Source organism: Triticum aestivum, chromosome 2D (genome assembly GCF_018294505.1).
Source record: "Triticum aestivum cultivar Chinese Spring chromosome 2D, IWGSC CS RefSeq v2.1, whole genome shotgun sequence".
NCBI lineage: Eukaryota > Viridiplantae > Streptophyta > Magnoliopsida > Poales > Poaceae > Triticum > Triticum aestivum.
This window is the reverse complement of record NC_057799.1, coordinates 8897850-8911029: the sequence shown is the minus strand read 5'-3', so window position 1 is coordinate 8911029 and position 13180 is coordinate 8897850. Positions and strand designations below refer to the sequence as shown.

The 13180-nt window shown below is 45.1% G+C and overlaps 1 protein-coding gene across 1 annotated transcript; it reads right to left on the bottom strand.

Annotated features, from left to right (window-relative positions):
- Window positions 1-9421: 9421 nt before the first annotated feature.
- On the bottom strand, window positions 9422-11891 carry LOC123051025 (uncharacterized). Its single transcript, XM_044473757.1, has 2 exons — window positions 10504-11891; window positions 9422-9702 (listed from the first exon to the last, which is right to left on the bottom strand). Exons 1-2 carry the CDS (start codon window positions 11746-11748, stop codon window positions 9649-9651), a joined length of 1299 nt encoding a protein of 432 aa, XP_044329692.1. The 5' UTR covers window positions 11749-11891; the 3' UTR covers window positions 9422-9648.
- Window positions 11892-13180: the final 1289 nt, after the last annotated feature.

Sequence of the window (13180 nt, the reverse complement as noted above, 5' to 3'; positions counted from 1 at the left end):
CGTTGTGGTTTTACGTAGGTAAGAAACGTTCTTGCTAGAAACCTATACAAGCCACGTAAAAAACTTGCAAACAACAATTAGAGGACGTCTAACTTGTTTTTGCAGCATGTGCTATGTGATGTGATATGGCCAGAAGATGTGATGAATGATATATGTGGTGTATGAGATTGATCATATTCTTGTAATAGGAATCACGACTTGCATGTCGATGAGTATGACAACCGGCAGGAGCCATAGGAGTTGTCTTTATTTTTTTTGTATGACCTGCGTGTCATTGAATAACGCCATGTAAATTACTTTACTTTATTGCTAAACGCGTTAGCCATAGAAGTAGAAGTGATCGTTGGCGTGACAACTTCATGAAGACACAATGATGGAGATCATGATGATGGAGATCATGGTGTCATGCCGGTGACAAAGATGATCTTGGTGCCCCGAAGATGGAGATCAAAGGAGCAAAATGATATTGGCCATATCATGTCACTATTTGATTGCATGTGATGTTTATCATGTTATGCATCTTATTTGCTTAGAACGACGGTAGTAAGTAAGATGATCCCTCACTAAAATTTCAAGAGACGTGTTCCCCCTAACTGTGCACCGTTGCGAAGGTTCGTTGTTTCGAAGCACCACGTGATGATCGGGTGTGATAGATTCTAACGTTCGAATACAACGGGTGTTGACGAGCCTAGCATGTACAGACATGGCCTCGGAACACATGCGAAACACTTAGGTTGACTTGACGAGCCTAGCATGTACAGACATGGCCTCGGAACACAAGAGACCGAAAGGTCGAACATGAGTCGTATAGGAGATACGATCAACATGGAGATGTTCACCGATGATGACTAGTCCGTCTCACGTGATGATCGGACACGGCCTAGTTTGACTTGGATCATGAATCACTTAGATGACTAGAGGGATGTCTATCTGAGTGGGAGTTCAATAATCAGATGAACTTCATTATCATGAACATAGTCAAAAACCCTTTGCAAATTATGTCATACCTTGCGCTTTAGTTCTACTGTTTAAGATATGTTCCTAGAGAAAATTAGTTGAAAGTTGGTAGTAGCAATTATGCGGACTGGGTCCGTAAACTGAGGATTGTCCTCATTGCTGCACAGAAGGCTTATGTCCTTAATGCACCGCTCGGTGTGCTGAACCTCAGCGTCGTTTGTAGATGTTGCGAAACATCTGACATACACGTTTTGATGACTACGTGATAGTTCAGTGAGTAATGCTAACGGATTAGAATTGTGGCACCAAAGACGTTTTTTATGAAACGTCGCAGAACATATGAGATGTTCCGAAGACTGAAATTGGGATTTCGGACTAGTGCCCACGTCAAGAGGTATGAGACCTCTGACAAGTTTCTTAAGCCTGCAAACTAAGGGAGAAAAGCTCAATCGTTGAGCATGTGCTCAGATTGTCTGAGTACCACAATCGCTTGAATCGAGTGGGAGTTTATCTCCCAGATGAGATAGTGATGGTTCTCCATAGTCACTGTCACCAAGCTAGTAGAGCTTCGTGATGAACTATAACAAAGCAGGGATAGATATGATGATCCTTGAGCTATTCGCGATGTTTGACACCGCGAAAGTAGAAATCAAGTAGGAGCATCAATTGTTGATGGTTAGTAAAACCACTAGTTTCAAGAAGGGCAAGGGAAGAAGGGATACTTCATGAAACAACAAATCAGTTGGTACTCTAGTGAAGAATCCCAAGGTTGAACCCAAACCCGAGACTAAGTGCTTCTGTACTGAGGGGAACGGTCACTGAAGCGGAACTACCATAGATACTTGGTAGATGAGAAGGCAGGCAAGGTCGACAGAAGTATATTGGATATACATTATATGAATGTGTACTTTACTAGTACTCCTAGCGGCACCAGGGTATTAGATACCGGTTCGGTTGCTAAGTGTTAGTAACACGAAATAAAAGCTGCGGAATAAATGGAGACTAGCTAAAGGTGAGATGACGATATGTGTTGGAAGTGTTTCCAAGGTTGATGTGATCAAGCATCGCATGCTCCCTCTACCATCGAGATTTGGTGTTTGCGTTGAGCATGATTGGATTATGTTTATCGCAATACGGTTATTCATTTAAGGAGAATAATGGTTACTCTGTTTATTTGAATAATACCTTCAATGGTCTTGCACCTGAAATGAATCTCGATCGTAGTGATACACATGTTCGTGCCAAAAGATATAAAATAGTAATGATAGTACCACATACTTGTGGCACTGCAATTTGAGTCATATTGGTATAGAACGCATGAAGAAGCTCCATGTAGATGGATCTTTGGACTCACTCGTTTTGAAAAGATTGAGACATGCGAACCATGTCTATTGGTATATATGCATGAAGAAACTCCATGTAGATGGATCGTTTGGACTCACTTGATTTTGAATCACTTGAGACATGCAAATCATACCACATGGGCAAGATGACTGAAAGGCCTCGTTTTCAGTAAGATGGAACAAGAGAGCAACTTATTGGAAGTAATACATTTTGATGTATGCAGTCCAATGAGTGCTGAGGCATGCAGTGGATATCGTTATGTTCTTACTTCACAGATGATTTGAGTAGATGCTGAGTGTATTTACTTGATGAAACACAAGTCTGAATTATTGAAACGTTCAAGTAATTTCAGAGTGAAGTTGAAGATCGTCGTGACAAGAGGATAAAATGTCTATGATATGGTCATAGAGATATCTGAGTTACGAGTTTGGCACACAATTAAGACATTGTGGAAGGTGTTTCACAATTAATACCGCCTGGAACACCACAGTGTGATGGTGTGTCCGAACATCATAACTGCACCCTATTGGATATGGTACATACCATGATGTCTCTTATCGAATTACCACTATCGTTTATGGGTTTAGGCATTAGAGACAACCGCATTCACTTTAAAAGGGGCACCACGCAATTCCGTTGAGACGACACCGTTTAGAGAAACCTAAGTTGTCGTTTCTTAAAAGTTTGGGGCTGCGAAGCTTATGTGAAAAAGTTTCAGGCTGATAAGCTCGAACCCAAAGCGGATAAATGCGTCTTCATAGAATACCCAAAACAGTTGGGTATACCTCCTACTTCAGATCTGGAAGCAAAAGTAATTGCTTCTAGAAACGAGTCCTTTCTCGAGGAAAAGTTTCTCTCGAAAGAATTGAGTGGGAGGATGGTGGAGACTTGATAAGGTTATTGAACCGTCACTTCAACTAGTGTGTAGCAGGGCACAGGAAGTTGTTCCTGTGGCACCTATACCAATTGAAGTGGAAGCTTATGATAGTGATCATGAAACTTCGGATCAAGTCACCACCAAACCTTGTAGGACGACGAGGATGCGTGCTACTTCAGAGTGGTACGTGATCCTGTCTGAGATGTCATGTTGTTGGACAACGATGAACCTATGAGCTGTGGAGAAGCGATGGTGGGCCCATATTCCGACAAATGGTTAGAAGCCATGAAATCCGAGATAAATGGATCTTTAAGAAGAAGACGGACGTGGACGGTAATGTTATCGTCTATGAAGCTCGACTTGTGGCAAAGACTATTTTCACAAGTTCAAGGAGTTGACTACGATGAGATTTTCTCATCCGTAGCGATGCTTAAGTCCGTCGGAATCATGTTAGCATTAGCTGCATTTATGAAATCTGGCAGATGGATGTCAAAACAAGTTTCCTTACCAGTTTTCGTAAGGAAAGGTTGTATGTGATACAATCAGAAAGGTTTTGTCGATCCTAAGGATGCTAAAAGGTATGCTAGCTCCAGCGATCCTTCCATGGATTAGAGCAAGCATCTCGGAGTCAGAATATACGCTTTGATGGAGTGATCAAAGTTTTTGGGTTTATACAAAGTTTGTTAGAAACTTGTATTTACAATAAAGTGAGTGGGAGCGCTACAACATTTCTGATAAGTATATGTGAATGACATATTGTTGATCCGAAATGATGTAAAATTTCTGGAAAGCATAAAGGGTTGTTTGAAAGGAGTTTTTCAAAGGAAGACCTGGATAAAGCTGCTTACATATTGGGCATCAAGATCTATAGAGATAGATCAAGACGCCTGATGATACTTTCAAAGAACGCACACCTTGACATGATTTTGAAAGAGTTCAAAATAGATCAGCAAAGGAGTTCTTGGCTGTGTTACAAGGTGTGAGTATTGAGTAAGACTCAAGACCTGACCACAGCAGAAGAGAGAGAAAGGACGAAGGTCGTCCCCTATGCTTCAGACATAGGCTCTACAGTATGCTATGCAGTGTACCGCACATGAAGTGTGCCTTGCCATGAGTTGGTCAAGGGGTACAATAGTGATCCGGGAATGGATCACATGACAGCGGTCGAACTTATCCTTAGTATCTAGTGGACTAAGGAATTTTCTCGATTATGGAGGTGAAAAGGAGTTCGTCGTAAAGGGTTACGTCGATGCGAACTTTGACACTAATCCGGATGACTCTGAGTAGTAAACCGGATTCGTATAGTAGAGCAATTACTTGAAATGGCTCCAAGTAGCGCGTGGTAGCATCCACAAAGATGACATAGATATTCGTAAAGCACACACGAATCTGAAAGGTTCAGACCCGTTGACTAATAACCTCTCTCACAAGCATAACATGATCAAACCAGAACTCATTGAGTGTTAATCACATAGAGATGTGAACTAGATTGTTGACTCTAGTAAACTCTTTGGATGTTGGTCACATGGTGATGTGACCTGTCAGTGTTAATCACATGGTGATGTAAACTAGATTATTGACTCTAGTGCAAGTGGGAGACTGTTGGAAATATGCCCTAGAGGCAATAATAAATAGGTTATTATTATATTTCCTTGTTCATGATAATCGTTTATTATCCATGCTAGAATTGTATTGATAGGAAACTCAGATACATGTGTGGATACATAGACAACACCATGTCCCTAGTAAGCCTCTAGTTGACTAGCTCGTTGATCAATAGATGGTTACGGTTTCCTGACCATGGACATTGGATGTCGTTGATAACGGGATCGCATCATTAGGAGAATGATGTGATGGACAAGACCCAATCCTAAGCCTAGCACAAGATCGTGTAGTTCGTTTGCTCAGAGCTTTTCTAATGTCAAGTATCGTTTCCTTAGACCATGAGATTGTGCAACTCCCGGATACCGTAGGAATGCTTTGGGTGTGCCAAACGTCACAACGTAACTGGGTGGCTATAAAGGTGCACTACGGGTATCTCCGAAAGTGTCTGTTGGGTTGGCACGAATCGAGACTGGGATTTGTCACTCCGTGTAAACGGACAGGTATCTCTGGGCCCACTCGGTAGGACATCATCATAATGTGCACAATGTGACCAAGGAGTTGATCACGGGATGATGTGAGTTACGGAACGAGTAAAGAGACTTGCCGGTAACGAGATTGAACAAGGTATAGGGATACCGACGATCGAATCTCGGGCAAGTAACATACCGATGGACAAAGGGAATTGTATACGGGATTGATTGAATCCCCGACATCGTGGTTCATCCGATGAGATCATCGTGGAACATGTGGGAGCCAACATGGGTATCCAGATCCCGCTGTTGGTTATTGACCGGAGAACGTCTCGGTCATGTCTGCATGGTTCCCGAACCCGTAGGGTCTACACGCTTAAGGTTCGATGACGCTAGGGTTATAGGGAAAGTATGTACGTGGTTACCGAATGTTGTTCGGAGTCCCGGATGAGATCCCGGACGTCACGAGGAGTTCCGGAATGGTCCGGAGGTAAAGATTTATATATGGGAAGTCCTGTTTTGGTGACCGGAAAAGTTTCGGGTGTTATCGGTAATGTACCGGGACCACCGGGAGGGTCCCGGGGGTCCACCAAGTGGGGCCACCAGCCCCAGAGGGCTGCATGGGCCAAGTGTGGGAGGGGACCAGCCCCAGGTGGGCTGGTGCGCCCCCCCACAAGAGGCCAGGGCGCAGGAAAGGGGGAAGGGGGGGGAAACCCTAGTCTCAGATGGGCCTAAGGCCCATCTAGTGGGGCGCCCCCTCTCTCCACCCCTTTGGCCGCCCCCCAAACCCGATCTAGGGCTGGCCGCACCCCTTGGGGGGGAACCCTAGATGGGGGCGCAGCCCTCCCCCTCCCCTATATATACTTGAGGTTTGGGCTGCCATACAGACACGAGAACGTCTCCTTTTGGCGCAGCCCTACCCCTCTCCCTCCTCCTCCTCTCCCGCGGTGCTTGGCGAAGCCCTGCGGGATTGCCACGCTCCTCCATCACCACCACGCCATCGTGCTGCTGCTGGATGGAGTCTTCCCCAACCTCTCCCTCTCTCCTTGCTGGATCAAGGCGTGGGAGACGTCACCGGGCTGCACGTGTGTTGAACGCGGAGGCGCCGTGGTTCGGCGCTTAGATCGGAATCAACCGCGATCTGAATCGCTACGAGTACGACTCCCTCATCCGCGTTCTTGCAACGCTTCCGCATCGCGATCTACAAGGGTATGTAGATGCACTCCCCTTCCCTCGTTGCTAGATTACTCCATAGATTGATCTTGGTGATGCGTAGAAAATTTTGAATTTCTGCTACGTTCCCCAACACAGATGTCCTAGTGTGAGGACTTAGTCGTGAGGCCAACGCATCTATGTGGTAGCTTGAGAGGGGTTGAGCGGAACCGAGAGACGCAACACAAGACAAGGGTTTAGACAGCTTCGGGCCCCGGGAAACATCATCCGGTAATAACCCTACATGTTGTTTGTGGCTAGGTCTCATTATCATCACGAGGGAGTCGTCGTAAACCGGCTCTTTGTGTCTAGCCCTGAGATTGTTTCTTCTTGCTTGTCCCTCTTTGGGGAGCCCTGCCCCTCCTTATATATGTTGAAGAGGCGGTTTACATGACTGGTCCTAGTTGGATTAGGATTACTCTATTACAAGTGGAGTCCTAGTCTTGCTTCCTTTGTAGGAGAATATTCCTTATGTCTTCCTCTTAAACCGGCCCACCATAACATGAGCCGGCCTTTCATGAACCGCCCGTTGGGCCACCGGGTTCTTGTCGCTCCTCTAACCCGCCTGCCGGATTACCAATGAATCGTAAACCGCCAGGTCCAAGCGGGTCGCCAGTGAATCGCCAAACTCCAGCCGGGTCATACATCCGGCGGTTTATACCGCGGGGTATATCCCCGACACTACCCCTTCAAGAAGGAATCACCGTACGTGCGCCGATGATGGCGAGTTCACCACAAGGTTGAACTTCGGATTCTCATCCCCAAAGCAAAGCTTCAATCCACCACCTTCAGCAAGCATACGACCCAGGCGCACAATGACATAGCCCGATCAAAGATCTTGTGTTTCCATCGAAGTGCATAAGTCTGAATTGAATCTCTAGACACAAAAATCTACCGTCCCATTGAATCCATACACAAGATTTCTCGATTGGGGGCAAACCCTAGATCGATGGATACACAAAAGAAGAACACAAAAAGGAAGGGGAAATTACTCACTTCACTGCGGGGGTCTCTCCTCCCTTCTCACTCTCGACAGCGCTGTCACCTGGAACCCCTTCGGAGAGGAAAGAGTGTGGATTGAGCAAAGGAATGAGAATCACCACCTCCCCTCACGATGAAAAAAAAACAAGGGAAAATGCGAGGCGACGGCAACAACCGAGACAAAACAAAATGGCCTACCAGCCCAAAAATCGCGAAAAGAAACACAAGCAACGGCCCGCCCCTACTCGCACGGCCGCGAACGCGGGCCGTTGCGCCTGACAACGTGACGCAATTAAGTTGCACGAATATTATAGACAAAACAAGATGTCGTTCTAGACTTAGATGTGAGATAATATTTCACATCTAGATGTGAAATAGCAGTTCCGTATAGATATAGGCTGATGCAGGTGCTGTGCTTCTGTTGGACACGCGCGCGCAAGGCTTCGTTCCTCGGTTTCGTGATTGCACTAAGTATATATACAAGTACGACGCCTGCAAATTCACGAATAAGTGAAAGATGCTGGTTTTTCTCATGCGTAGTACTTTCAGCTAGCAATATTTTAAAAGGTCGTCAGTCCACTGTTTCCTTCACTCGCTCAAGAAGGTCCTCTTACAAACCTAGTGGCTGCCGGTTCCCCCTCCTTTGACCGGGCTCACCAACATTGGGAGGGGTCTTCACCATAGATCGGTCCCCCTGCTTTGACCGACCACAACGACATTGGGAGGGATGGAGATAGATCGGTTCCCCCTCCTTTGACCGACCTCACCGACATTGGAAGGGATGGAGATAGATCGGTTGCCCCTCCTTCGACCGGCCTCACTAGCATTCGAAGAGATGGAGATACATCGGTCCCCCCTCCTTTGACCTGCCTCACCCGCATTGGGAGGGATGGAGATAGATCGGTCCCCCCTCCTTCGACCGGCCTCACCGGCATTCGGAGAGATGGAGACAGATCGGTTCCCCCTCCTTCAACCGGCCTCACTAGCATTCGAAGAGATGGAGATACATCGGTCCACCCTCCTTTGACCTGCCTCACCCGCATTGGGAGGGATGGAGATAGATCGGTTCCCCCTCCTTCGACCGGCCTCACCGACATTCAAAGAGATGGAGACAGATCGATTCCCCCTCCTTTAACGGGCCTCGCCGACATTGGGAGAGATGGAGATAGATCGGTCCCCACTCCTTTGACCGGCCTCACCGGCATTGGGAGGGATAGAGAACGCCATCTATGAGTGGAGTTCTTAATAATACAAGTATTTTATTAAATTGGTTTAGGGTTTTGATAGCCGTCTTCTTCATTGAAAGATTTATCTATTATTTTTACTTTTACGGCCGTCTTCAGAGAAATATTCTGAAGATTTGCTAGTTTCTTTTAGACTTTATTTTGTAATTGCTGTAGTTAGCTCATGTATCTCTGCAATGTACAATTCCCTACTATAAATATATCATGGTATTGATTGTCAAAAATATTTTGTTTCATCAAGACAGATTTTCCTTTTAGAGAAGGCACGCTCAACGACCAACAACAAATTACAACTATGCTGGTTCGTTTCTTCTTTCTTTGATTGCATGCTACAAGTCTGTCGAAGCTCGAAAATGAACAAGGGACACATGCACGGGGCGGCCTCGGCCATACCAGTTTTTCAAGACTGCAATAGCCACTTACCCAAGCATATCATGCCACGCAACAATCCTTCACTAGTCCAAAGGGTCCATGAAACTCACAGCCTGCCACAAAAGGAATCTAACAAAGAGGGCAAAATTGCCCCACCAAGAGCCAATGCCTCAGGTCTAGCAACATACAACAGCTTACAAATTAAGTGCCTTTAAAATCCAGAATGTATATTCTTTTTCTGTCAAAATAACAGTCAAATTATGGGCAAGCAAACAGCAGAGAAAGGAGGCATCAATTAGTTCCAAACATCTAAAATTGCTTTTAAATCAACCAGACTTATAGCAAACCAGCAGGATTCATGCAGGAAAATCACAATCATGCATGTAGCCAGAATCAGCAGTCACAAAAATAAACAAGCCATTACCAGTTACAAATCCAAAACAAGCCACTCAGTAGACATAAAACCATGAGTGAAAACACATACTACCCACCATTCAGTTTATAACTACTAACATCAGATAATGATAACAGTAAATGTCTCCAGTGGACTTTAAGTACCAGTTCCACATGTTATGTTGCCAACATCTCAAATCTTCAACGTCTTTTCACTCGCACCGAACTCTCTTGCTTCTATCTCTCTCTGGCCAAAAAAAAAAACAGAGATGTTTGTCAAAAACAATACTATTAACATGACCATATGTCAGGTTACCTAAAAATAATTTTAAAAAGGAACAAGTGCAAGGTTGAGTACATATGCAGTGATATTAATTAATTGGGCAAAACCAATAAAATGTCTAGGGTCAGTCCAGGATGCTGTGAATTAAAATTGTTGAAGCAGCTATATTTGTCAAAGGTACATTTTGGTACTTTTGACATCTTCAATTCAGACACTTCGCAGTGTTCAGCTCTGGTTTGAAATTATGCTTCATCTGCTATGTTCATTTTTGAATGCACTTGACTCGTGCAATTCCAAGTTCAGAAACAAACTACAGGTACGCTGTTATATTCACCGAATGCCCAGGTCATCAAATCTTAAAGTGGAGAGGTGAAGCTAATGATAACACTATCTCTATCAAGTAAAAAAGGAAGAAGAAAAAACAGGATTGAAACATGCAAAGGAGTGTCATCATGATGTGCAAGTCCTAATATGACAAGGGGGCAGAGTAATTTTGTAGTAAAAAAATGATTTCAGAATCATGACTGCGGATGAGCATCAATATCGGGCATCTACTCTTAAACCTGATGAGGTGGCCAAATATCCTTTTCAATTAGCAAGTATGAAGCAAAGTGGATGTGATAAACAAGCATTAGAATGTTAATCATTTTAAAACCTAGGCATAATTACAGTAGCACAGAAATGAAAGCATGTTCAGTGATGGCGAATATAAATAAAATGACAGTAGTATGCAAATGAAACTATGCTTAGTGGTGGTGGTAGTACCGGTCGATCCTGTAAATGCTGTCGGTACGCACTGAACTCGCTGGCAAAGAGTTGGTAACAAATACGCCTTGTAGGCTGTGGAGAGATCTGGACCTCGTTATTCTTCATGTCAACACGAAGCAAATACTGGCCTTTATGCTCTAGTCGACGGTCCACGATGCTTTCATCATTCACGACCAAGTAGACAACCCCGTCTTCATGGATGCTCAGGACAGGAAGAGACGGAATAAGCTGTCTCAAAACAGTAGACTGATAGTTGACGTTTGCCCAGATTTTATCAACATTGTACTTGGAGGTTTTGATCCAGTGTGAGTGATCAGTCAACAGAGTCCAGAGCGAGAGTTCCAATCCAGATTCATCCAAGGAGACAAGCTTGATGTGGTCACAAACACAGGCCATGGAACGGAACTCCTCAGGGCGGGTGCAGAACTTGATGATATAGCTGGACTCCTCTAAGTTCCTATCCAGGGCTGGACAGTCTTGTGGCAGCTTGACAAAGCTGAACTCCTTTAAGTTCCAATCCAGGGCTGGACAGTCTTGTGGCAGCTTGATAAAGCTGAACTTGTTGTCGCAGTCTTGGTTGAGATCACAGAGCAACATGCCTTTGAGCAGATCCACCCAGCAAAGGGTAGAGCCCCGGTAAGAGAAGCACGAGTCAACGGTGAATCTGCTGGGTGGAAGGGGATGGCTCCCGGGTACCGAGACCCATTTCGGTTCTGGGGCGGACGACTTCCACAGCCAGACCCCAGCCAGACCCCCGCCTTTCTTGATGAGCTCGGCAAGAAGGTAGCCCTCCCCATGGGGGTCGCACATGATGACGGCCGACTGGTGCCCCATGGCTCCACGCAAGTCGTCGGAGGGAAGAGGGGGGATGACGGAGAGGGAGTCGTTGCTGGCGTCGTAGATGAGATAGCCTCCCAGCAAATCGGAGCCAGGGCGGTACCCTCCGGCATAAAGGGCGACCAGGTTCTTGTCCGTGCTGGAGATGCGGGCCGAGTCCAGGTCCATGCATGTCGGCGGGAGCGGTCGGGATTGCGGCGGCACCAGTATGTGGAGGAAGGAGAGCTCCGGCGGATTGTCGACGACTGCGCGGGCCTTGAAGGTCCGCAGGTACCTGATGACATCCTCCCTCATCGCTTTGCGGGTTGGCAGCATTCCTTCATAGAACCCCCACCGGAACTGTCGGCCCTCGTCGTGGGGGCTGAAATCAATCTCGCGGGCGAGCAGAACCATGGAACGGGCCATGGCGGCTAGCTAGCTTTGGATTAGGGTTTGGTGGAGGGAGAAGGGATTTGGGGATCGAGGATGGCGGCGCCGCTAGGGTTAGGGTTGGGGTGGAGGAAGCAGCAGGCAGCGATTTGATTTGGGGATCGAGCGAGGAAGGAGAAGCCCAGATCTAAAATACTAGCAGGGAAACCGGCGTGCCGTCAAGAAGGGTGGGCGAGACGGTGGACACACGAGGAGGGCCTGCAGTTCGGCCCAAGTTTAAGCCTGTCATCTTTTAGCAAAGCCTCGTTTTTTTGATTTCCAGCCCAACCGCTGTTTGTTGTGTTTTTTTATTGTCCAGCCCAGTTTTGGGAAAAAGACAGAAAAAATTGGCGCACCTAACGACAATAGAACTCTCAACCATCTTGCACCTAAACTGGAACTAATGAATGTTGGTGGCAAAAGATCAACGCGAATATTTAACAACTCAATGCTGCATGAAACCTTGTCTGAACAATTTATTGAAAAATTGTGAATAATTTTGAAAATGCCGAATTTTTTTTAAACGGAAAGAATTTTTGGAACTTCAAGTTTTTTTTTTGAAAATTCTGAACAAAAATATAATTCCAAACACTTTTTGAAACACGAGAAGTTTTGGAAACGCGAACAATTTTTTATATCCTGAAAATACTTTTAAATGCGAATTTTTTTGAAAATTCTGGACATTTTCTGAAAACACGGACAAATTTTGAAAATGGACACATTTCTTGAAATTCCCAAAAAAATTCAAAAAAATGAAATGTTTTATGAAAACATGAACACCTTTTGAATTTGTGAATAATTTTTTAAAATGGGAGCATGTTTCAAACATTCAGAGCATTTCTTATAAACAAACTAAAGTTTTGTAGTGTAGGATGAACTTTTTATATATACGATAAACATTTTCTTTAACAAACTGGACATTTTTTAGTGTACAGTGAACCTTTTTAGTTTTCTAGTGTGTACTTGTATGCGCTAATTGTCGTGCAAGCCTTTTCTGCCTTGCGTTGGATATGTGCATGTGCTAGTACGTACCTTGATATGCACAAACATGCAAAGCTCATCGAAGGATCAGCTAATGCATGTACTGGTGTGATGACATGCTTCCTTCCCTATGTATCCTACCCATAACAAATAACTTCCACATTCAACAAATGAATTGTAGGGCTTAGTCACGTAAGAGGCAAAAAAAAATCAGCCCCATTTACGAGTCGACAGTGGACTTGCAACCGAGGAAACAAATTTAGGCTCAGTTGTGAGTCAAATAATGGAGTTGCAAACTAGGGGAAAAAGGTCAAAGAGCCCAGTTGCATGTTAATGGTGGACAACTCGGGCAAATAAAAGGGTCAGCCCAGTTGCTAGTCGATGTTGGACTTGCAATTGAGTTAAAAATGTCGGGCTGAATTGCAAGTCAAGGGTGGACTTACAAATA

Coding starts and splice junctions, on each gene's coding strand:
- LOC123051025 (XM_044473757.1), bottom strand. CDS start 11,748: ATGGCCCGTTCCATGGTTCTGCTCGCCCGCGAGATTGATTTCAGCCCC. Junction 9,703..10,503: donor AGCATTTACAGGATCGACCG/GTACTACCACCA, acceptor TTTTTTGGCCAG/AGAGAGATAGAAGCAAGAGA.